The sequence below is a fragment of the Rhinoderma darwinii genome, chromosome 7 (genome assembly GCF_050947455.1).
Source record: "Rhinoderma darwinii isolate aRhiDar2 chromosome 7, aRhiDar2.hap1, whole genome shotgun sequence".
NCBI classification, from domain to species: domain Eukaryota; kingdom Metazoa; phylum Chordata; class Amphibia; order Anura; family Rhinodermatidae; genus Rhinoderma; species Rhinoderma darwinii.
Genome location: NC_134693.1, coordinates 79,381,894 through 79,408,316, shown reverse-complemented (window position 1 = coordinate 79,408,316; position 26,423 = coordinate 79,381,894). Strand labels below are relative to the sequence as shown.

Below are 26,423 nucleotides of genomic sequence, written 5' to 3'. Positions count from 1 at the left end.
TATTCAAGAAAGAGTTGCTGAGCATTTTGAGTGATGCAAAGAGCAGATCTTTGATTAGTGCAGGGGAATTTGGGTTTTTATACCCACAATTTCCTGTTATGGCGTGTTTCTATAGCCTGCCCAAAATCCACAAAGGTTATCCTCCTTTACGTGGCAGACCTATTGTTTCAGGCATAAATAATTTAACTCAAAATGTGAGCACGTATGTTGACCAAGTGTTGCGTCCCTTTGTTTTGAGTCTCACATCATATGTGCGTGACACAATGGATGTCCTGAAACAGATTGATGGCATTTCCCTGGAGAAAGATACAATTTTGGCGAGTCTGGATGTCGAGGCGTTGTATTCATCCATACCGCACAAATGTGGCTATAAAGCGGTCGAGTACTATTTGGGATCTAGAGGTACCCAGTTTGTAGCTCATAACCAGTTTGTCATGCAGTTATTACAGTTTGTTCTTGAAAGAAATATATTTATTTTTGAAGACAAAATTTTCCATCAGAAATGTGGTACTGCAATGGGGAGTCCTGCTGCTCCCACCTATGCAAATTTATTTCTTGGCTGGTGGGAGGAGACAATTGTCTTTGGGGACAAATTTGTCAATTGGACTTCATCTGTTGGATTATGGATTAGATATATTGATGACGTGTTGATCCTCTGGAACTCTACAGCGGATGAGTTCCATAATTTTGTAGCAGCCCTCAACAAGAATGATGTAGGACTTAAATTCACATGTGAGATCAGTGAGAAAGAATTGTCTTTTTTAGATTTGAAAATCACAAAAACATCAGATGGCACAATCCACACTAAGGTACATAGGAAAGAAACAGCAACAAATAGTTTCCTGCAATGGAATAGCTGTCATCCCCATTCCCTCAAAAGTGGCATACCAAAAGGCCAATTTATGAGAGTACGTAGGAATTGTAGTTCTATGGGTGATTTTGAGTTCCAGGCCAAGGAGCTCAAAACAAGATTGAAGGACAGAGGTTTCCCCGAGAGGGTTATCAGGAAGGCCTATGAGGGAGCAAGGGATGCTGATAGGCAATGTCTTCTGGTCCCTAAAAAACGGAAAGAAGAACAGGTCACAAGACTCATAGGTACCTATGATTCCAAACAAAATGATATTATGCAGATACTGAATAGGTATTGGCGTATTCTCAGTTCTGATATAGATCTGGTAGATCAAATCACACAGAGGCCGTCTGTCACCTATCGGAGAGGGAAAAATATAAGGGACAGAGTCATGCACAGCTGTTTTGACCCCATTTCACCTAGGGGCACGTGGCTGGACAGACAAATACCAGGCACCTTTAGGTGTGGTAGTTGTAAAGCCTGTGATTTCATTTTTAAAGGTAATAGCTTCACTAGCGTCACCACACAGAAACAATACACTATTCGGGATTATGTCAATTGCAAGACTGCGGGAGTGGTCTACCTAATCACATGTCCATGCCCCCTTAACTATGTGGGAAAAACAGCACGACAATTTCGTCGCCGTATTAGGGAGCATGTTGGAGATATTGTCCATGATAGGGACACCCCAATATCTAAGCATGTGCATGCCAAACACCAAGGCCAGGCAGCATGTTTAAGGTTTCAAGCTATTGAACTTGTTAGACCCCCCAAAAGAGGAGGTGATTGGGATAACCTGATTTTACGCAAAGAAGCACAATGGATCCACAGACTGGAATGCATACATCCAGCAGGTTTAAATGAGCAGACTAATTATACATGTTTTATTTAACACTCCGTATGGACGACCTATCTCCCTTGGGTTGACCAGGGGGTGGGTGAGTTCATTTTTGCCTAACACATGTAGGTTTGAGATGGCCCTATTGGTCTGCCGTTTTTTAACGGCGATCGTCTCTCGGTCCCCCATGTCATGAGGGATCGTATTTCCTTCCACCCTACATGTGATTAATTACATTTTTAGTTGCTTTGTGAGGTAGCCTACTTGCGGTGTTTAACTGTCCCGCGAGATTTACTTACAATCCATTATCGTGTAGCGCTTACCTTCTCCTATTTTGGCAGTCTGGGCGAATTGTCCCTGACTTCTACTGCGCCTGCGCGTGCGGCTTGATGCGGCCGATGATGACCCCTGGTTGTCAGCTGACGGCGGGGGGTCACATGGGCAGGTGTCACTAATCGTGAGGGTGTGGGGATTGGTCAGTTCATGTTTGCCGCTAGAATACGAGGGGTGGAGTTTAGCGTTTATAGTAACGTAGCGCCTGCAATGAAGTATGCCGTTGACATCAATACGTGCATCTTTGCCGTGACGCACAGCAGAATATCTGCTGTTAAAGGATTCTATCGCTGGTGTGAAGGCCAGAGTTACCATTATACGGACCCCTGAGGATGAGTACCTGAAACGCGTAGGGTCGTTGTACTGTTTATGGAATGTTTGCATTGGGGATAGTCATATCGTGTTACACCCAGCACTAGGAGACCCGATCTATTCGGACGCCTGTGCTTTATTTTGGGATTGTACTACTGATGTGCCCTGGATATATGCTGTTTCCAGACATAATATTGTTATAAACACCGAGTTAGATGTATCACAATGACTCAGTGTTTTTTGTTTAATACGTTTTTTAACAATCACGGTGGGGCTTATGTCACAGTGGTGTGTTACCCCTGTTTTTAACTAGTTACTAATTAAAAGGTATTTTTTACTTTATTGTTACTTCAGTGAACTATATAATTTACTCATATTGTGGGAGCACAATTAGATTTCTATCAAACTAGACAGTGAAATTCCTTTCCTACAGTACTACTACACCTGCTGCTCCTTGGAAAGTTCAGGATGAATGAAAGACTGCTGGTAAACGAGGACATCATGCATGACTTAAAGGGGTTGTCCGAGATTTAATGACTTATAAATTACAAGCATTAACACAAAATGTAAATACATTTGTAATATACTTACATTTTCGAAAGTGGCCCCGTTTCCAGATCCTGCCGTGGGTTACTTGACGGGTGACGTCACTCTCTGAACTGACTCTGGCCGCTTTGTTGATCTTGAATTCTTTGCCGGGTATAAGGCATGTCACTTGTAACGTGCCGAGTATGGGCTGTTCTGCTTCACAGCCCGTAATGCGCATGCGCTGCCACTGCTGTTCTCGCGGTCCCTGCTGTTCTCGAGATAACAGCAGGGGCCGCGCAAGTGAGTTAAACAGAACAAGCCGATATACACCACGTCACAAGTGAAAGAATTCAAGATGAACAAAGCGGCCAGAGCCAGTGCAGAGAGTGACGTCACCCGTCAAGTACCCCACGGCAGGATCTGGAAACGGGGCCACTTTGGAAAAGGTAATTATATTACAAATGTATTCACATTTATAAATTACAAGCATTAACACAAAGTCATTAAATCTCAGACAACCCCCTTAAAGAAAATAATCGCCGATCGGGGGTTGTGGATGCTACATTTGAAAGTTGAGCAAATTGTTCAGTGAGCCTGACGTTCACCCGAAAAAAGAGTAACACCGGGTGCGCTGGATGCTCCCGGCGACTCTAGTTGTGTGTTGTTTTTGTTTGTTATATTTTTTTATATATTTTTTTTAGTGTTTATATGTCCTTGCTCGTACGCTCTGATTTATGCTCTGTCTCATGTATGTTTCATAATAGTAGTAAGAAAAAAAGGAGGAAACCTCCAGCTCACCAGTAATTCCGTCTCCGAACACCTCGCACAGATCCCCGCTACGGCCGGCGGTCAGTAGATCAGGAAAGAGAAGAAAGTGATCCAGCGCTGTGTTTAGTTAAAAAGGAAATTCGTTCCCAAATTTATTGTAGAAAATGGTTAAAAATTGCAGGAGACGCAGTCTCAAGGAGTATGTATATAGCGGGCTAGATGGCCTTGGCCTACGCGTTTCGAGCAAGCGTGTTGCTCTTAATCATGGCAAAAAGAATGTTTCATAATACTGTCAATACAATATACTTGATTGCCTTTGCTAGAATTACCTATTTTCATTCTAGAATGCATTATGGTAATAAAAGTCACTATCCTTAACCCCTTCCTGACATTTGCCATATGGGTACGCCATAGAAAGTCATGACTTCCTGCAAATTGCCGTATCCATACGCCAAATGTTTGGCACCGGCTCAGAAGCTGAGCCGATGCCATCATCGCCGGATCTCAGCGGTATCTTACAGCTGACATCCGGCTGTAATGGCGAGACTGAAATTAGCTTTGATCCCCGCCATTAACCCCTTAAGTGCAGCGCTCAAACGCGAGTGCTGCACTTACGGTGTTTGCAGGTCATCAAGACCCCAGCAATTAAATTGCCGGGGTTCTGGTGGCTGCAATGGCAACCGGAGGCCTAATACTGGCCTCCCGGTCTGCCTAGCACGGAAGCCGGTCAAGATCCGCCCGACAGCGGAGCCTGATCCGGCGTCATCAGCGGTGGAAGTCAGCTGTATGTTACAGCTGACATCCAGCTGTAACGGCAGGAACCGGAGCTAGCTCCGATCCCTGCCATTAACCCTTCGATGCAGCAATCGAAAGCGATTGCTGCATCTTAGCGGTTACTAGCAGATCGCCAGCCCTGACAGGCAATCAGGACTGGCGACTGCTGCTATGGCAAAAGGAGACACAATGGCCTCCTGCTCTGCCATTACGGAAGCCGATTAGGCCCCGCCGGGAGGCGAAGCCTAAGTCGGCTTGCTGTCAGTGAATCTCCAGAGATCACGCTGTGTCGTCACTCACAGGTCCTGCATCGTGTCAGACGAGCGAGGACACATCGGCACCAGAGGCTACAGATGATTCTGCAGCAGCATCGGCGTTTGCAGGTAAGTCGATGTAGCTACTTACCTGCAAATGCTGATGCTGCTGCAGAATCAACTGTAGCCTCTGGTGCCGACACGATGCAGGACCTGTGAGTGACGTCACAGATCTGCACTGCCAGAAGCTGGGCGTTCTGAAGAGAAGTGGATGATACTTCTCATCAGAACGCCCAGCTAGTAAAAGAAGTAAACACGCCCCGATGTACACACATAATACACGCCCAGTTGTACTTTTGCAAGCCTCATTTGCATAAATACGAAAATGGTCATAACTTGGCCAAAAATGCTCGTTTTTTTAAAATAAAAACGTTACTGTAATCTACATTGCAGCGCCTATCTGCTGCAATAGCAGATAGGGGTTGCAAAATCTGGTGACAGAGCCTCTTTAAGTTGAGAAAAATGCACATTTTTGAAATTTTTCGATAAATTTTGGTGTTTTTCAAAATTAAATACTGAACATATCGAGCAAATTTTGCCAGTAACAAAGTCTAATGTGTCACGAGAATACAATCTCAGAATCGCTTGGATAGGTAAAAGCATTCCGACGTTATTACCACATAAAGTGAAACCTGTCAGATTTGAAAAATGAGGCTCTGTCAGGATGGTCAAAAGTGGCCAAAGCGGGAAGGGGTTAATGTTAAGGGGCTTAATAGCCCCTTCAAGCGTAGTATGCTATGGAAGGAAGCTAAACTTCTGAACTGTGACGTTTTGTTTGCTCAGGAGACACATTTTCATCAACACAAAGCCCCAGCATGTAGTCATAAAATGTTACCTCGTATATACATGGCGTCATGTGCAGCTAAATGTAGTGGAGTATTAATTGTAATCCGCAACTCCGTAGCTTCTACGTTAAATGATATATTATCAGGTTTACATTGACGTTATTTGGGTTTAGTTTGTGATATAAATAATGTCACTTACACTTTTGTCAATGTATATTTTCCTAATACGAGGCATCGTAGATTTTGGTCCTTTCTTATGTCAAAAATTTCTGATATTAGTAGGGGCCTTGTGATTATTGGCGGTGACTTTAATACCGTACTCGACTCGAATCTAGATTCTACCACCACTAGTAGACATACTGACTCCTTGGTGGTCTTTATTGTAGAGGACAGTTTTTACGACATCTGGAGATGTCAACATGGTAGTGAAAAAGATTTTATCCCCCCCCCCCCACGCAACTCATACTCAAGAATCGATTATTTTTCCTTGTTAATAAGTTGGCCCTCCTTCAGACTAGTTCCTCTGCAATAAGGGATATTACTTGTTCGGATCACACCCCTATACAAATTAGTTTACAAGAAAATTTTACTTCTCCCTCTCAGTGGAGATTAAATTATCACATTTTAACTCACACCGATCATGCTACAACATTAAGGGATAACTTAGAAACCTATTTCTCTATCATTAAGGAGATAGCCCACATGTGCTATGGAATGCCCATAAGGCTTTTATGCATGGTCTCTTTATCCAGGCATGTGCCCAAGCTAAGAAAAAACTCATACAGGAAACTAATACTTTGCTTTTGAAAATTCGTACTTTGGAATCTCAAAATAAGGTTGTTCCTCTTCTTTCACGGTCAGTAGAACTAAAAACTAAGGATTCAGTTGCAGACCATACTAGCAGCAAAGCATGAATATTATTATAAAAAAATGAAGGTGCCATTTTAAGTACATAACAATAGGGCGGGGGCGTTGTTAGCTAAACGGGTGAAATAAGCTTCCCCTAATTTGTGTACTGCGTTCCTGCTTGATAGTCAAGGTAATCAAATCTCTGATCCACGTCTTATAGCAGACCAATTTAGAATCTATTATAGCTGTCATTATAATTTAAAGAATGATCCACTGGTTCATCAGCCTACAAAGGATGACATTGATGGGTTCTTAAGAGCCATTAGTCTTCCTTCTTTGTCCCAGAGTCAATTAGATTATATTTCAGCTCCCATATCAACTATTGAGGTAGAGAAGGCAATTCTCACATTGCAACCCTTTAAATCCCCGAGCCCTGATCGTTTTTCTAATTCGTATTATAAACATCTTTCTGGTATCTTGGCCCCATTTTTGGCAGATAGTTTTAATAAGGCTGCGGTGGACGGTTGCTTTCAGCCTGAGATGTTGGAGGCTACTATAATCACCCTTCCCAAACCTGAGAAAGAACCCACGACTCCTGCTAACTTTCAGCTGATATCGCTGCTCAACACAGATCTAAAGCTTTATGCTAAGATTTTATCGCTAAGGTTGGTGCAAATCTTACCGAAATTAATTCATTCCGACCCAGTTGGGTTTGTGGCAGGAAGACAATCCTCAGACGGTACTCGCCGGTTTATGGCCCCTGTTCAGCTGCTGGAATCCTCTCGAACGCCTTCTCTGCTTCTCGCTTTGGATGCGGAGAAGGCGTTTGACAGGGTTTTCTGGGGATATTTGTCGGCAATGTTGGACAAGTTTGGATTTCAGGGTATGATAAAGTCCGCTATTCTTGCGTTGTATTCACATCCAGCTGCTAGAGTATTCTCCGCAGGGTTTCTGTCTGACAAATTTGATATCACTAATGGAACTAGACAGGGTTGCCCATTGTCCCCTATTATCTTCGCCATAGTATTGGAACCTTTTGCAGAACATATCAGGACCAATTGTAATGTTCACGGAATATCAGTAGGCATCTCCTTACACGCTATAGGCTTATATGCAGATGATGTAATACTTTCTATAACAGGCCCTATTGTTTCCATTCCAGCTGTCCAACAAATCATTACTAATTTTGGGAATGCATCATACTACAAAATTAACCCTTCTAAGTTGCAAATTCTGAATGTAGGTATAGCTCTTTTAACTAAATCCTCGTCGGAGGCGAGTTTTTCTTACCATTGGCAAGATAAGTGTATTACTTATTTGGGTACTTCTCTAAGCTCCAGTAAAGTTTTTTTTTTGGGTGTAACTATATACCCTTGTTGTCTAAGATGCCTCAATTACTACAGAAATGTAATAAACCACTATTTACCTGGGTTACTAGAGTGGCTAATGTTAAGATGTTACTTTTACCTTCCATTAAGATCGACTTACCTGCAAACGCTGATGCTGCTGCAGAATCAACTGTAGCCTCTGGTGCCGATGTGGCCGTCACGATGCAGGACCTGTGAGTGACGTCACAGGTCTGCACTGTCAGAAGCTGGGCGTTCTGAAGAGAAGAGGATGTTACTTCTCTTCAGAGCGCCCAGCTAGTAAAAGTATTAAAAACGCCCCGATGTACACACATAATACACGCCCACTTGGACTTTTACTTTTAAACACACCCACTTGGACTTTTGCAAGCCTCATTTGCATAACTACAAAAATGGTCATAACTTGGCCAAAAATGCTCGTTTTTTAAAAATAAAAACGTTACTGTAGTCTACATTGCAGCGCCTAGGGGTTGCAAAATCTGGTGACAGAGCCTCTTTAAGCGATCGGCAGTAACTGTTTCAGCACCCTGGACAGTGACTTCCGATCACAATATACATCAACGTGTAAAAAAAAATAGAAGTTCCTACTCACCGATAACTCCGTGCTTCTTCCTCCAGTCCGACCTCCCGGGATGACGATTCAGTCCAAGTGACCGCTGCAGCCAATCACAGGCCAATCACATGCTGCAGCCAATCACAGGCCAATCCCAGGCTGCAGCGGTCACATGGACTGCCGCGTCATCCAGGGAGGTCAGGCTGAATGCCGAAAGAGGGACGCGTCACCAAGGCACCGGTGACGCGTCCCTCTCTTGACATCCAGCCCGACATCCCTGGATGACGCGACAGTCCATGTGACCGCTGCAGCGGTCACATTGGCTGAAACGTCATCCAGGGATGTCGGGCCGGATGTCGAGAGGGACGCGTCACCAAGGCAACGGCCGGACTGGAGGAAGAGGCAGGAAGTTCTTGGTAAGTACGAACGTATTTTTTTTTAATTTTTTTTACAGGTTGCTCTATATTGTGATCGGAATTCACTGTCCAGGGTGCAGAAACAGTTACTGCCGATCAGTTAAGTCTTTCAGCACCCTGGACAGTGACTATTTACTGACGTCGCCTAGCAACGCTGCTGTAATGCCGGGTGCACACATGTAGCCACCTGTCATTACGGGAGCTCCATACACGATTTTTATGGGCTTTCTTGAATTACAGGTTCGGTCCGAATCAAACTTTTTCAAGAAATTCGGCGAACCAGCCGAACTGAAGTTATCATAAGTTCGCTCATCTCTAGTATGAGTGTATATGTGAGCAATGTTTTAAATGTTGTATATGTTTTTCTTTGTTTTGTTTTCCTTATTTTATTTTCTGCTATGTACGCACTGTTGTATATAAGTGATACATTGAGATTTATTATTTGGGTTCCTGTGAGCACCCCTCATCTAATTTTCTGAAAGTTGCTATTTTATATGACTTTGGAAACTAATAAAAAAAAATAATTTAAAAATAAATAAAAAACAAATAAACATTATACACTCACCTGCCCCCATTCCCACAACATCCTCCACAAATGCAGACCTGGTTTCCTCTGGCCAAACCTGCTCCTGTGGTGCAACACAGGTAGCGTGATGACATCATCATGGTGCCTGCATCATAGACAAAGCCAGTATTGACAGGGCAGGGAACCTATGGCTCTCTTGCTTCCGCCAGGGCCAGTTAGGCTGCTCAATTGTATTTGCATCCTAAGAACGCAGACACAATTGAGTTCAGGGAAGATCGGGATACATCTTCTCACCGATTCTGCGAACTGGCTGTCATTTTAACCCGTTAGTGGCCGCCCCATAGTGTTTTTACGGCGGCCACTAACTGGCTTTATTCCGATGCATAGGCCTTTTTACGGCACTGCAGCGGAATAAATAAACAGAGCAGGGAGCCGTTAAATCTCCCTGCTCTCAGCTACATAAGGTAGCTGGGGGCATCCCTGCTCGAACGAGTGAGATCGATTTCAGTATCGATCTCACCCGTTTAACCCCTCAGATGCGGCTTTCAATATAATTGCAAGATGTAATTGCATGTCTCTAATGGATGCAAGTTGAGAGGACATAGTAGATTGTAGGACAGAAACATGGCGTCTAGTAGCATCATGGTCGTCCTCTAGGGACTCAACCCTTGTAGCAATTTGGTGCATATGCTGAGAAACCACTGCCAATTCTGAACGAAAGGTTTCCTTCACCTCCTGTATCACACTCTTGAAGTCCTCTTTAGTGGGCAATTGTGAAAAGCATTCCCTCCACATTGGACGTATATTCGAGGGAGGCAAAACAGGGTCATCCTGATCCGAATCTGAGGCATACATAGGAATGAGCATATGGGGTTAAAGATGTGTGTGTCCCAAATCATCCCCCACCACCGGCTGCTGGGAAGATCTATAGGTGGGACACGGTATCTCCTTATGATGGGCTGAGGACTTCTGGGGTTTAGGTGCAGCTAAGAATAGAGGGGCTGTTTGGTCTGTGGCGGGAAAGCCATGTCGTCCAACTGCAGGGACAGCTCCTACGTCTGCCGGCATGAGGAGGCCAAAGAAGGCGGCGGATGTAGCTGGGGAAGCGGAGTGGCCTGTCTCCGCAAAAAGTAGCCATCCAACGTCGGTGCGGCAGGAGCGACCTGATGAGGCACTGCAGGGGTGGGTCCAGACCCTTGGGGTCTCTTTTTCCCCATAGGTAGGCACCTGTGAGTGCTATTGGCGGCTGTTGCTGTGTGGCAGGGCATGGAGCTCCGGGATTATGCGACCGGCGGCATTAGCAGTTGGCCACGCCCCCAGTTATAGCTATTTGAATGAGACGATGGAAAAACGTACAAAATGGCTTGGTCATTAAGGTCTAAAATAGGCTGGTCATTAAGGGGTTAACAACCAGTTTGGGAGACCTGTCCGGATCATACCTTTGAACAGTTGTTTATTTTATAATCTTACCAATAATACCTACATGTAATATAAGGGAAATAAATTACATTAGTGATCTGAAATAAAGCATTTGTAATAATTATTGGTTAAGTGTAAATTCTAAGAGTTGCATGAACAGGACCACTGTCCACAAACTAGCTAAAAAAAAAATCGAGAGATTAAAAACAGCTCTACTGCAAGTGTTTTCATTGTAACGATCAGGCTTAATTCGAAATTCTTATACGTCTACTAAACAATAATACACTTATAGAATTCTAAAGAGCGTAAATGAACTGCAGATTTAGCTAAACAGCTCACGTGCTTCGCTGCTTCCGTAACTTCCATTCACTTCTATGGGAGTTACGGAAACATTGTAGATCAGCGAGCTACGCTGTTTTCTGATTAAATAGTCGGAAATTACAAATGGCAGTGGGAACTGTGAAAGGTAGAATGGGGTTTAGGGGGCCCCATTCTAGAAATAGGTGTGCGTCCAGAGATGGGACCCGCATCTATCTGACATATCCTGTGGATATGCCATAAATGTCTCTGATGGGCAAACCCCTTTAAATTTGATTCGATTTTTAGTTGAAGAGGAATTGTGACGTTTCTTTCACACCACTTTATAGATTTTGTATTTTTGTTCTACAAATGTATCCTTCTGAAGCCAATAAGCGTGATGTGATAGGGACCTATGTGTATATTTCATTATATTCTTGAAATATGTGTAGAAGTCTGACATATTACAGAAAATATACAGACCATAAGTGAATTCAGAGTAACTGTTCAAAAAAGTAATATTTAAAGCCAGTTGCTAACCTTAAAAATGAAGACACCGCCTTAGTCGCTTTAATAGCAACATCCAAAATAGAGCTGTTCACAGCCTCCTGCAGAACATCTATTGCAGCTTTAAAGATTCCAGTACTAGTAAAGAGCTTGATTTCATCAGGTTGTCTATGAGACCATAGAGAAGAAAAACCTCTTCATGCATACAGAATATAATACAATCCAATTTACAGAGAAAAACAAAATTTTTAACTCCTTCAGTTCCTTAGAAAAAAAAATGTTGCCTAGGTTGTTTGTGTTTTGTTCCAATGCATCAAAAAACAAAGCAACTGCAGTTTTGCTTATGCAGCTCTCATACAGACCAGGATTGCTACTAATTTCTGCTCCCTAGAAACCGACTACAAAGCCTGAGTGTAATTTACTAAAACTAGCATTTCATTCGACAGTATTAAACGAAAGTGTGCTGGAGCAAGATTTGCCTGCTTCTTACATTTTGCGTATCTTTGGTTGTCTGTACACCAGAATTTGAAATCTATGTCTGTATTTTTTAAATAAGGCCTGCCATAATTTGCAACCTTTGTACAGTATGACAATTTAGTTGCATAATGGCTTTGATAAATTAAACCCTGTGTGTAGTCTGATTCTGTAGTTACGTGTTAGGCCTCATGCACACGAACGTAAAAGCACCCGTAATTACGGGCCGTAATTATGAGCCCATAGACTTCTATTGGCCACGGGTACCTCCCCGTATGCTTGCGGGAAGGTGCCCGTGCCGTTGAAAAATATAGAACATGTCCTATTTCAGGCCGTAATTACGGCACGGGCAGCGGGTGTGTGCACCCGTAATTACGGGAGCGTTGCTAGGCGAAGTCAGGGAATAGTCACTGTCCAGGGTGCTGAAGGAATTAACTCTTTCAGCATCCGGGACAGTGACTACCGCTGGAATAGTATTAAAAGTTAATTTACCTGCTTCTTCCTCCAGTCCAACCTCCTGGGATGACGTTTCAGCCCATGTGACCACTGTAGCCAATCACAGGCTGCAGCGTCATCCAGGGAAGTCGGACTGGTTGTCAAAAGAGGGACGCGTCACCAAGACAACGGCCGGGGAACGTATGAACTTCTTTTACTTTCAACTCTGCCTAAAAGGGCTTCCCCTTCTCTCTATTCAGAACTGTTGGAGAGAAGGGGCTGCCGATTAGTGCAGAGAAAACGGGTCCGTAAATACGGGTGAAATACTGGTGACACCGGACCCATATTTACGGGCACGGGTCCGTAAATACTGGTGGAATACTGATCGAATACGCGTGACCAAGGACCCGTATTTACGCCAGTATTTACGGACAGGAAAAAATACGTTCATGTGCATGGGGCCTAACTCCGTTATCTATCCCTCATGGTTTTGGCTAACTAACAGTAGAAGAGGGTGCAGATGTTGGGAAGGAACACATGACTGCAAGATCACACTAGACACAGTGTTTACATGTAGCCAGTTTCCAAGAAACAGCAGCAGATCTTGGTGCAGAAAGATCTCCGTTAGAGCTGAATCCACATAACTATACAGGGTGGGCCATTTATATGGATACACCTAAATAAAATGGGAATAGTTGGTGATATTAACTTCCTGTTTGTGGCACATTAGTATATGGGAGGGGGGAAACTTTTCAAGCTGGGTGTTGACCATTGCGGCCTTTTTGAAGTCGGCCATTTTGTATCTAACTTTAGTTTTTTCAATGGGAAGAGGTTCATGTGACACATCAAACTTATCGAGAATTTCACAAGAAAAACAATGGTGTGCTTGGTTTTAACGTTACTTTATTCTTTCATGAGTTATTTACAAGTTTCTGACCACTTATAAAATGTGTTCAAAGTGCTGCCCATTGTGTTGGATTGTCAATGCAACCCTCTTCTCCCACTCTTCACACACTGATAGCAACACCGCAGAAGAAATGCTAGCAAAGGCTTCCAGTATCCGTAGTTTCAGTTGCTGCACATCTCGTATCTTCACAGCATAGACAATTGCCTTCAGATGACCCCAAAGATAAAAGTCTAAGGGGGTCAGATCGGGAGACCTAGGGGTCCATTCAACAGGCCCACGACGACCCATCCACTTTCCAGGAAACTGTTCATCTAGGAATGCTCGGACCTGACACCCATAATGTGGTGGTGCACCATCTTGCTGGAAAAACTCTGGGAACGTGCCAGCTTCGTTGCATAAAGAGGGAAACACATCATCATGTTGCAATTTCAGATATCCCGTGGCCTTGAGGTTTCCATTGATGAAGAATGGCCCCACTATCTGTGTACCCCATATACCACACCATACCATCAATTTTTGTGTTCCAACAGTCTTGGAGGGATCTATCCAATGTGGGTTAGTGTCAGACCAATAGCGGTGGTTTTGATTGTTAACTCCACCATTCACATAAAAGTTTGCCTCATCACTGAACAAAATGTTCTGTGTAAACTGAGGGTCCTGTTCCAATTTTTGTTTTGCCCATTCTGCAAATTCAGTGCGCCGATCTGGGTCATCCTCGTTGAGATGCTGCAGCAGCTGGAGTTTGTAAGGGTGCCATTTGTGAGTAGCTAATATCCGCCGAAGGGATGTTCGACTGATGCCACTCTCCAGTGACATGCGGTGAGTAGTACGCTGTGGGCTCTTGCTGAATGAAGCTAGGACAGCCACTGATGTTTCTTCATTAGTGACAGTTTTCATGCGTCCACATTTGGACAAATCCAACACTGAACCAGTTTCACAAAACTTGGCAAGCAGTTTGCAAACTGTAGCATGGGGGATGGGTGGTCTCATAGGGTGTCTTGCATTGAAATCTGCTGCAATGACCCGGGTACTGCGTTCACCAGACATCAACACAATTTCTATCCGCTCCTCACGTGTTAACCTCTGCGACATGTCAATGGCTGTAAATAAAGAGAAGCTTGTAAATAACTCATGAAAGAATAAAGTAACGTTAAAACCAAGCACACCATTGTTTTTCTTGTGAAATTCTCGATAAGTTTGATGTGTCACATGACCCTCTTCCCATTGAAAAAACTAAAGTTGGATACAAAATGGCCGACTTCAAAATGGCCGCCATGGTCAACACCCAGCTTGAAAAGTTTCCCCCCTCCCATATACTAATGTGCCACAAACAGGAAGTTAATATCACCAACCATTCCCATTTTATTTAGGTGTATCCATATAAATGGCCCACCCTGTAGAATATTTTTTCATCAAGAATATTTGCAGAGTTGCTTTATCTAAGATTCAATAATGCAACAAAAAATGCTTGCAAAAGCGCACACAGTTATTAGTAGCTTAAGTGTATGATCCCGCAGGCAGGATATGCTGCGCAATTTCTGCAATGGAATTCTGTGCGGGAACTCCACAGCATTTACAGTAGAAGTAAAGTGGATGACATTTCTGCAGCCAGACGCTGTGGGAAAAAACCCAGAAAAATTATGCGGAAAGTGTTTCAATGAAAGGCTTTTAGATCCCCAGCATGTTTTTTTTATTTTGTTGGTTCTGTGTGGAGATGCTGCGTATTTGGGCCATAGACTTCGGGTCATGGGGAGCATAAATCCCATACTTTATTTTTTGCGGTTTGTACAGTGCTTACGAGGGTGGAAACGCTTTAAAAAACGCTGGAAATCCGCAGGTGCGCATAAAATTTGCTACAATTAACACTAAATCCGTAGGTAAAACCGCTACGGAAAATGTATTGCATTTTCTGCAGTAAAAAAAACGCACTATTTGCTGCAGATTTCTGTGACTGATTTATCTGCGTTTTAGTAAGATTCTGCTGCAAACCTAGTTTGCAGTCACATGTGGAAGATTTTGTTGCAGAATTTTCTGCGACTGAAAATCAGTTTTAATCAACTGTATGTAACCTGTAGACATCTACGTATTTATCTGGACTCTGATAACTTGCTGCAGCGTAATGTCACACAACAAAAGCCATTGAAAAGTAATTGAAAAAGTGTATTTAATGCGTTAAAAGTCAAGATAAAGACAGCTACATCTGTAAGCACCTGTTGCAGTAAAAACCACATTCAGCTGAATGAAACTGATTTTCAGACGCAGAAATTTCTGCACCAAAATCTGCCATGTGTGACTGTATTCTAAGGCTGGGTTCCAACAGTGCAGATTTTGCATGCATTTTGTAAGCCAAAACCAGAATTGGATCCAGAAGAGCAGACCTATAAGGCCTTTCTTTATATATTTCTTCTGTTTAGCTTCCGTTCCTGGTTTTGACTTAAAAACCGCACGCAAAATCTGCAGCAAATCTGCACTGTGGTAACCCAGCCTAAAGGGGTTGGCTGATACATTTAAAAGACTGGCTGCAAGAATGAGATAAAATAGCAAAATAAGTATTGCTCACCTAGTAAATCCTCCGTTACTCCAACTCTGTGGCTCAGGTGCTCCTCGCTGGTCTCTGTTGCTGCCCAGCAGTAATGACAGTCCGACTACCTGGACATGACTACTGCAGCCAATCACTATCCTCATCTATAACGTGCCACCGTGCTACCATCGAAGCCCGTGCTGGCCCTAGGATAGATGGCGTCCCGTGCAAAATTATTTTTTGGAGCCCCACCCCTTCATTAAAAAAAATCCCCAGAAAATGCCCTATATAGTGCCCCCACACAGTATAATGCCCCTTTAACCACCCACAGTATAATAATAATATTGAATAATATAATATATTATAACCCCGTCAAGGACACAGTATTTTGCCCCTAAGTGCCACACACAGTATAATGTCCACTTAGTGGCCTCCACACAGTATAATACCCCTTCCCCTGGCTACCACACACAGCCCCTATTGTAGACAGTGCCATAATCCCCCACCTCCTCCTTGTAGATAGTGCCATAATTCCACAACTCCTCCTTGTAGAGAGGGCCACACCTTCCCCCTTCTCCTCCTTGTAGATCGTGCCATACAGACCCCCATCTTACCCTTGTAGACAGTGCCCACCCAAAAAAAATTGTAGTCACCTAGTTCCCATGACGAACTGAGCTGCTCCACGATGGGATCCTTGTGTAGGCTGGCGTGATTCTATAGCCTAGTACAGAGTTACCAAACCTTTTCGGACTCGAGGCACCCTTGGGAAAAAAAAAATCCACAAGGCAGCCCTACCAAAAACTGTTTAGAGAAAGACAGACTATGGCTAAAAACAAGCACTACACACTTATGGTATGTTAACACAGCGTTTATCGTAAGGCAGAAAAAATCTCATTCAAAATTCCTTCAGGAATGTGAGTGGCGGGCTGATGGTCATTTTACGGTGAGTGGCGGGCTGATGGTCATATTACTGTGAGTGGCGGGCTGATGGTCATTTTACTGTGAGTGGGGGGCTGATGGTCTTCAAGTGGTTTCTACTCGGACCTCCAATTGAAATTAATAGGAGGCAGAAAATACTTGCGGCGCTTATTTGGTGTGCATATATGGATTTTTCGTAAAGTCACTGCCACAAATAGCTTTTTACATTGGCAAAGTCATCACCCACCAGCCCTTAGAAAGGGTATACCGATAGGGCAATATCTCAGAGCCAAGAGAAATTGCTCTGATGAACAATCTTTCCAGATTGAATGTGATGGACTATATAAAAAATTAGTGGCACGTGGTTACCCTAGAAAATGGCTACACAGGGCTTATGCCAGGGCTAAGGCAACTGATAGGCAGTATTTAATTCAGGACAATGGCACAAATCTCGTCAAAGCCGAGTCATCCTGTGACATTTGTTGTATTGGTACATACGACGTCTGTTCCTCTCAGGTTATAGACATCCTCAAAAAACACTGGTCAATACTGACCGCCGACCCAGACCTCAAAAATTTGATTTCTGCGGTCCCAAGCATCACTTACCGCAGAGGTAAGAATTGACGTGAATTTTTGGTACACAGCCACTATTCTACAAAAAATAGTTCCCAACAAACTTGGTTAAAATCTCCAGTCAGGGGCACTCACCCCTGTGATCGTTGCTCCTTCTGTCCCCTTATGCCCATGCCAAAAACCTTCACTAATCCGCCTGATGGTAAAACCTATGTTATCAAGCAGTTTATCAACTGCCATAGCAGTGGGGTGATCTATATAGCAAAATGTCCTTGCCCAAAACTGTACATGGGCAAGACTACACAGGAATTAAGGAGGAGAATTTCCAAGCATCTCAGCACGATCAACCACAAAGAGGACACAACTCTGTCCAGACATATGCATCAGCTACATGGTGGTAACACGAAGCTACTCCAGCTCTGGGGGGTTACCCAGATTAAATTGGGACCCAGGGCTGGAAATTTAGATCAAATTTTACTGCAAGAGGAAGCACGATGGATCCATCGTTTGCATTCTCTTAGCCCCTCTGGTCTAAATGAGGGGTTTACCTTCGCGGCTTTTCTCTGAGACTAACACATTAAGTTCAGTGTCACGATTATCGATTTACTGGCTCATAACCTAGCCTTTATTCCTACGTTTTCTAATCTTACTCCTTATAGTAATATAATATAGAACTACAGACACCGTCCAATCATTTAGTTCTGATGGCCCCATATCCTCTCTGTTTCTCTTATGGTACCTTCATCCTCCATTGGTTTGTACTAAGGACCAATGGGATTTTCGTAGAACATCCCCCTACTTTTACACCTAAGGTAAAATTATTATATTATCTCCTATACTATTTGCCTATTTTTGACTCAAGTGAGTCCGTGGTATCTGTTTTTTATTTTTTTAAATAAAATAAACTCAATATGCATATCTAATATTAGTATCTCCTGTACTTCTAATGAAACAAGCTTGCTTTAATACATCATCTCTATCCATGATGGTCCATAGTAATGGGCTTGTAATCACCTTGGTGCCGAACTAGCATGCAAATGTATACATGTACTTTTAGTCATGTCTATACATCTGCGTCTCTTGTTATTCTTTCGGCAGTCTTATCTGCCGTTATACCACTGATCCTTATCTATTATATATTTATTAATTTCTTCCTATGAGTTGGTGTAAGATGTCTTTATTCACTAGCATATATCCAATACACATGCCTAGCACCAGCGCTTTTCATTTGTACAACTGATCTAAATAGAAATGCACCACTTACCTATCCGATGATCTCTGCGAGCGGTTTGAGTTGTAAGTGCCAAATAAGCTCTGAAGCGCATGCGTGAACTTTCCTGCTCAGATGTTCTGGCTTCCCACTACTTAATTGGCAGCTCCACCTGCCGCTCAAACGGGGGATGTCTAGTCCTGCCCACCCCCACTGCGATTGGTCCAATTCGCGCACACACCCCTTGACACGTCATGGAGGATTCCCATAACAGAGAGAACTTTCCGGCGCGCCGTCAGTAGTCCCATGAACCCCTGAGGACGCTACATACGTAGCAAAACATGTCGGGGGGGGGGGCTCTCCTTTCAATTTTAAATACATGCTGGAAGATTGGGTTTTAACAATCTAACTGTTTAGGAGCCCGCTGCCGCTATCAACGGTCTCTAGACTTTGCCGGTCTGCAAGCATAGACGGCAAATACACGTGCACATTGAAACAACCATCAATGGTTGCTGACCCGATCCATGCATTGAGAATTTTAACCATTTATGTTGGTCTGGTCTGTTTGTCCGTTTGCTGAGTTCAGCATAATAAAGATTATTATAAAAATGAAAACAATTCTAATGGTAGTTGGGAAATAGGGCTATTCTGCCTCTGGCACCTGTTTTTCAATTCATATATGGATAGTGACATAAGGGGCAACTCCTGAAGCAGAATCCCCAGTCCACAGCGTCGGCGACGCAGAGACCGGGGATTCCACTCCAGGAGAAACCCCTGACGTCTCTGTCCATTTATGGACAGTGACGTCAGGGGCTTCCCCTGGAGTCGAATCCCCAGTCACAGCGTCGGCAATGCTGTGGACAGGGATTCTGCTTCAGGAGTTGCCCCGGATGTCACTGTCCATATATGGACAGAGACAACAAGCGCTCCGTCCAGGACCGGAATCCCCAGTTACACGGGGATTCTGCTCCTTCAGGGAGCTACAGTGACGCTAGTAGATAGCAGAACAGGGAGATACCTCCCTGCTCTGATATAGTTTTCAATAGTATCTGCGTCCTAAGGATGCAGCACAAGCCCGGGAACATCTGAAACACAAGCAGGGAAAGGGAGCCAGCGCAGCGCCCCCCTTCCACCTGTTAGAGTGATTCGCCCTGTGCATTGGCACAGGTCGCACACACCTAACGCCGGCCCTTATCACCGCAGCACCTGGTGCAGCACCGGAGCGGCGGGGGATTTACAAGGTGAGTAATATTTATTTTGTTATTTTATCACATGCCCTGCGTGCAGCCACTCTTTTAAATGTCCCGGGCAACCTCTTTAAAATAAAAATCTTCTATGCTAAAATGTATATATAAAATTTCTCATTCAAATACAAACCTTTTTAGAATCTCTGTAAGTAGAAAAAGACCCTGTTTCTGTAGTTCCATATTGTTCATCTGCAGTACATGTTTTAAACTTTTAAGCACAGCCACGATACCTAAAGAGAAGGACAAACTTAAGGTCTATTCACACTGTGTTTTCAGTGTACATCAGAGGTATGAACACTATATTTTCCGACGTATACCTCCGAAGGATGCCAATGTTTAAGAATACAGTGGCATTTGTTGCCCTTAGGTTTCATGAAAAAACAACAAAAAACATATACCACACAGTATACCTTCTTTGGCAGGCGCTTTTCCATGCAGTTGGTGAAGAGAACTCAGGTTGGATGAAAAAAATATAAAATCTTTGTTCTGGTTAGTAATACCCCATAGCAGAGGGGGTTAAAAGTCATAAAAGCAATGCAAAGCGTTTCAACCCTGAACTAGGGTCTTCATCAGGAAGATAAAACAAACTTTACAAACCATGGTACATATATACTAGTCCGTGCTTTATGACATGAGGGTCAAACAGTGTAGGTCGAGGTTCATAAGGGAAGATGTTTAACACACTTTCAAATGGTGCAATATGCTGCTTATTATTTAAAAATGCACTTTGCATAGACGTTATTGTTTTATAAAATAGTTATTGGGGTGGGGCTGAATATGTTTAACCTTAAACAGTTATGTTTGTTGCTAGTAGAGATGCTCCTGGTCCCGAAGCATAGAATGATTTACGTGTTTGACTCCCTTGTCAAGACTTCAAGAGATCGAAAAGGTTTAGTAGTGGGGGAGCACTGCTTGGTCTCAGGGAGAGCGGATGGTTGCATAATGACAACTAAAAGTAACTTATTTGTTACAAATGAGTCTCCTTCGTGGGTCAGAGAGCGAAAGTGCTTGCTAACTAGATCGCTATTTTTAATCAGGGGAATAAAAGGGGAGTTGGTTTATGGCAACTTTAGGACATAACCTCTGGATTTACAAGTGAGTACATTTTGTGAGAGGCTGCTTGATGTCAGGGAGAAAAGATGATTACTTGTTGGCAACTTGGACCATGACCTGTTTGTTAAAAATGAGTCTACTTCATGGCTACTATGAATTCAGGAGGAAAAATGATAATTTGTTGTAACCTTTAGGATACAACCTTGTGGACAGCAAGTGAGTCAAATAAATGGAAAAGAGTGTTGCCCCCATACGAAAGGGTTATTTAACCCCTTCCCGCCGCAGTCCTTTTTCAGATTTTCATTCTCGTTCTTTCCTCCACACATACCAAAAGCCATAACTTTTTTATTTTTCCGTCTATATAGTCCTATGAGGGCTTTACTTTTGCGGGACAAGTTGTAGTTTTTTTCGTAGCACTGTTTATTGTGCCATATAATGGACTAGGAAATGGGAAAAAAAATAATTGTGGGGTAGAAAAAAACAGTGATCCCTCCATAGTTTTTTGCGCGTCGTTTTTACGGAATTCACTGTGCAATTAAAACAACATGTTAACTTTATTCTGAGGGTCAATACGATTACAGCGATACCAAATATATATAGTTTTTTTCTATATTTTACTACTTGTAAGTGTAAAAAATAAAATTTATTTTGTGTCGCCAAATTCCGAGAGACATAACTTTTTTATTTTTCCGTCGATTAAGTTCTAAGAGGGCTTATTTTTCGCGGGATAAGCTGTAGTTTTTAATTATACCATTTTGGGGTACATGCAACGTATTAATCACTTTTTATTTAATTTTTTTGTGGGAGATGAGGTGACCAAAAAATAGAGATTCTGGCGTTTACAATTTTTTTTTACGGCGTTCACCGTGCGGGTTAAATTATGATATATTGTAATAGTTCAGACATTTACGGATGCGGTGATACCAACTATATATTTTTTTTTTTTTTACTATGATCTAGGGGGAAAATGTTTTTTTTTTTTTACTTTTAATTGTGAATTTTTTTTTTACATAAAAAAACAACATTATTTTACTCATTTAAAAAAAAATTATTAGTCCCCCCAGGGGACTTCAACCAGCGTTCGTTAGATCGCTTGCACGATATACTGCAATACTAATGGCAGGGCTTAATAGCAGCACAAAGATGGCAGACCTGGGGGCCTTCATTAAGCACCCAGGCAGCCATAGCAACGATCTTCCCCCTGCTATTGCATTGCGGGGGGCGCGATGAGCTGTTAGAGGAGGTCGCCCCCCCTCTTTCTAACGACTTAAATGCTGCGGTCGCTATCGACCGCGGTATTTAACAACTTAAACGGGCGAGATCGCGCTCTAGCGTGATGTCGCTTATTACTTTGAAGTGTCGGCTGTAACATACAGCCGATACCGGCATCGTATGGAGCGGGTTCACTATGTGAGCCTGTTCCATACTTCCCTTACCCGACTTTGGCGTATGGATACGTCAAATGTCGGGAAGGGGTTAAAACCTGCTGCTTTTTATCTGAAACTAAAGATGTCTAATATTGCTAAAAAATAGAACTTTATGAAAGCAAACTATTTTTAATAGTTTCCCTACCCCCATCATTACAGTTAGGCCTCATTTACACGAGCGTAATATACGCGCGTGCGACGCGCGTGCTTTTCACGCGTGTTGTACGCACCTATATTAGTCTATGGGGCAGTGTAGACGATGCGTGAATTTTGCGCAGCGCGAGTGCGTTGCGTAAAACTCACGACATGTTCTATAATCGTGCGTTTTTCACGCATCACGCACCCATTGAAGTCAATGGGTGCGTGAAAACCACGCATGCCGCACGGAAGCACTTCCGTGCGAACTGCGTGATTCGCGCAAGAGCTGTCAAAAGGATGAATGTAAACATAAAAGCACCACGTGCTTTTCTGTTTACAAACATCCAAACGGAGTGTTAAATTAGAGATGAGCGCACCGAACTTCACCGGGTTCGGCCGAACTCGTTTTGACTGAACCCGGCAAAAAATGTTCGGGTACGCGACGGCAGTCACTGTCCACGGTGCTGAAAGAGTTAAACTGGTTCAGCACCATGGACAGTGACTTCCGATCACAATATACATATACGTGTAAAAAAAACAAGAGGTTCTGACTTACCGATAACTCCCGGCTTCTTCCTCCAGTCTGACCTCCCGGGATGACAATTCAGTCCAAGTGACAGCTCCAGCCAATCACAGGCCAAGCACAGGCTGCAGCCAATCACAGGCTGCAGCGGTCTCATGGACTGCCGCGTCATCCTGGGAGGTGGGGCTGAATGACAAGAGAGGGACGCGTCACCAAGGCAACGGCCGGGAGACCGGACTGGAGGAAGCAGGAAGTTCATGGTAAGTATGAACGTCTTTTTTTGATTCACAGGTTGGTGTATATTGTGATCGGAACTCACTGTCGAGGGTGCTGAAAGAGTTACTGCCGATCAGTTAGCTCTTTCAGCACCTTGGACAGTGACGGGCGGCGACTAGCCTCATCTCTATGATAGCGGCTGCGCGAAAATCACGCAGCCACACATCATACACGGATGACACACGGAACTGTCAAGTGCCTTTTGCGCGCGCAAAACGCAGCGTTTTTTGCGCGCGCAAAACGCACACGCTCGTGTAAATCAGGCATTAGTGTGTGTTTATGTGGCTGCACATAGTGATGTAATAAGAACGCTAACTGCTGTGTAAATGAATGGGGAGAAGTGTATGACGCTGATTGGTCACTGATTGGTCAGCGTCATACACTTCTCTCCACAACGCCCACTTGGTCAAAAAGTAAAACACGCCCAGTGGTCCATTAAGAAACTCATTAGGATAAAGCCAATATAGGTCATAACTCCGTCAAAAATGATCGTTTTTCTAAATAAAAAACACTGCCGATCACACATTATGTACAAGATAAGGCACTTATAATGTGGTGACAGAGCCTCTTTAAATTATATCTAATAAACCCATTTACCCAGTGTAATTTTTTTATATATACCTTACAACTTTATACTAAAAAAAAATCTATGAAAAAAAGATAATGACAATATTAGCTAGATTTCCTAACTATATAGCCAACATTAAATCAGAGGAGAAGCTACACTTTAATGCTTTTGGATGGCAATTTTCAGACTTTTGACATATGCAAACAAAAACTGAATTGTAGAATAAAAAAAAAGCGATATTAGGCTCTGCTCACATCACTTTTTTGCATCCTGTTGAAAGGTAATGTTTTATTTTTTGTCATATTTACCTTTAAAACAGGATGCAACAGGAAACAAACATTTTACAATAGAAGTCAGTGGCAACAGGATACAATAGAATAGGAATCACACTTTATAGAGATTTTTGCTTGGTGTATGGCTAACTTTTAAATCAATAAAGCTATTAACATGGATTATACATTGAAAAGTACTCTTATCATACCATATACAGTGTGACATTTGGTGAAAAAAATCCTCTCTTCAGTCATGAGGATAAGACAGCAGTATATTGACCAGATGAGGACTTCACTTGTACATAATAGATTTTCAAATAAAAATTCTGCAAGAATAAGAAGTGGATTAATTTCCATTAGATATATTTTCATCATAATATAGGTTGTTGGTTTAACCAGCTATGTTTTTTAAATTGAATGTATGTGTTAGTTAAATGACTCACTGTTTTATTTTTAAAGTGATCTTTCGCAGGTTTTTTTTAAGGCTTTAATTATTTTTACCATTTTTTTTACAGATATTATAATTTCTATTTAATACTTATTGGGCTGTTATGTAAAAAAAAAAAGGAAAAATATTAAACATTTCAAGTTTACAATATTTTTTCTAAAATAGAAAAGTCATAAAATAGAATCTCAATTAGGGGTTTTGGAAAAGGGCTAGGGGCTTTGGATACAAAGCGTCCCACTAAAAGCCAGAAGAAAATACTTTGGGGGACTATGTTATATCAATAGATCAGTTACAAGGAAAAGAAACCTTGACATTGTTGCGTATTTTGCATAAATGTTGTGATTTTGTTAAAAAAACAAAACAAAAAATACAACAACACCTGCACATACACTCTTACACCAAGCATAGTCACGTGACCAATCTCTGGCGATCATATGGACCAAAAGGCAGCAGCCCTGTCGCTTCCTCCATTGTATGAACACAATTTGTATGTAATGTCAGAATAGCAAATTATAGTTTCTGCCTTCCCTCTTGAATTTCGTAGCAGCTGGCCATCTGACTTGCGGCTGCATGGTTTGACGTGCAGCTATTATTCTGGAACACCATATTTTTTTACCCGCATAGGTGAAGCATGTATAGAGGTTCTTAACCCTTTCCCGACCTATGACGAAAATGAACGTCATGGTCGGCTGCTAGATCGCGCATCATGACGTTCATTTTCGTCTGCATTTCAAACTGTCACTCTGTGTAAACACAGAGTGACAAGTCCGCGCTGACAGCTGTCCTAGACAGCTGACACATCAGTCTCGCCGGTCAGCGGACCATCGCCGTTGCTTTCGGCAATTAACACCTTAAATGCGGTGACGGATTGCCGTCGCCGCATTTAAGTGGTTTAAAGCACATCGGCAGCCCCCACGAAGTGATTGTGGGGGCTGCCGATGCTTGTTGTGGCAATCGGAGGCTAGACAATAGCCTCCAGCTTGCCATGTACGGAAGCCTCGGAGGACCCCCCACCCCCGGCCGGTCCTCCTCTACTACCTGTCAGAGTGACAGTTACGTCACAATGGCAGTTAGAGTATATTACACTACGTGTGTAGTGTAATGTACTCTAGCAGCGATCAAAGCTGCAAGTCTCGTAGTCCCCTAGTGGGACAAGTAAAAAAAGTTAAAATAAGTAATAAATATTTTTAAAAAAAAACAAGTGTAAAATTGAGTTTATAAGTTCTATAAACACAAAATGCTTTTGATCCTATAATAAGACTTTTATTATAGAAACAAAATGAACACGTTAAAAAAAAGTACACATATTTGGTATCACCGCGTTCGTAACGACCCCCAACTATAAAACTATAATGTTATTTTTCCCGCACGATGGACACCCCAAAAAAAAATCAATAAAAAATTAAGACAGAATCCCAATTTTTTTGGTCACCACCCCTCCAAAAATAAAGAATAAAAAGTGATCAAAAAGTCGTATGTACCCAAAAATAGTACCAATAAAAACTTCAATCCGTCCGGCAAAAAACAAGCCCTTACACAGCTTTTTTGATTAAAAAATAAAAATAAAATGATGGCTCTCAGAATATGGTGACACAGAAAATAATTTTCTTTATAAATAAGTGATTTTATTGTGCAAACGCTAAAAAAAGGAAAAAAAAACCCTATATACATATTGTATCGACATAATCAAACCAACTTGCAGAATAAAGTAAAACATTTAATTTATAGCGTACAGTGAACGATGCAAAAAAAAAAAAAAAAAACTTTGTCAGAATTCCTGGGTTTTGGTCAGGATTGCAAAAAAATGTAATAAAAAGTGCTCAAAAAAAAAATCCCATATACCCCAAAATGGTACCAATGAAAACTACAGATTGTGCCGCAACAAATAAGCCCTCACACGGCTCCGGTGGTGAAAAAATAAAAAAGTTCTGGCTTTCAGAATATGGCGATGCAAAATGTGCAGTGTTCCAAAAGCGGATAAGATCGGGCGCCATTTA

General features: G+C 42.5%; 1 protein-coding gene across 5 annotated transcripts in view; it reads right to left on the bottom strand.

Annotated features, from left to right (window-relative positions):
* Nucleotides 1-26,423, bottom strand: part of MEI1 (meiotic double-stranded break formation protein 1) — a 957,414-nt gene that overhangs the window by 803,936 nt on the left and 127,055 nt on the right. For all 5 annotated transcript variants that reach the window (XM_075833602.1, XM_075833600.1, XM_075833605.1 and 2 more), the window contains 3 exons: nucleotides 24,188-24,304; nucleotides 19,852-19,951; nucleotides 11,470-11,604 (listed from right to left, as the gene is read on the bottom strand). In XM_075833602.1, coding sequence (XP_075689717.1) covers nucleotides 11,470-11,604; nucleotides 19,852-19,951; nucleotides 24,188-24,304 — 352 coding nt within the window. The remainder of the gene's footprint in view (nucleotides 1-11,469; nucleotides 11,605-19,851; nucleotides 19,952-24,187; nucleotides 24,305-26,423) is intronic.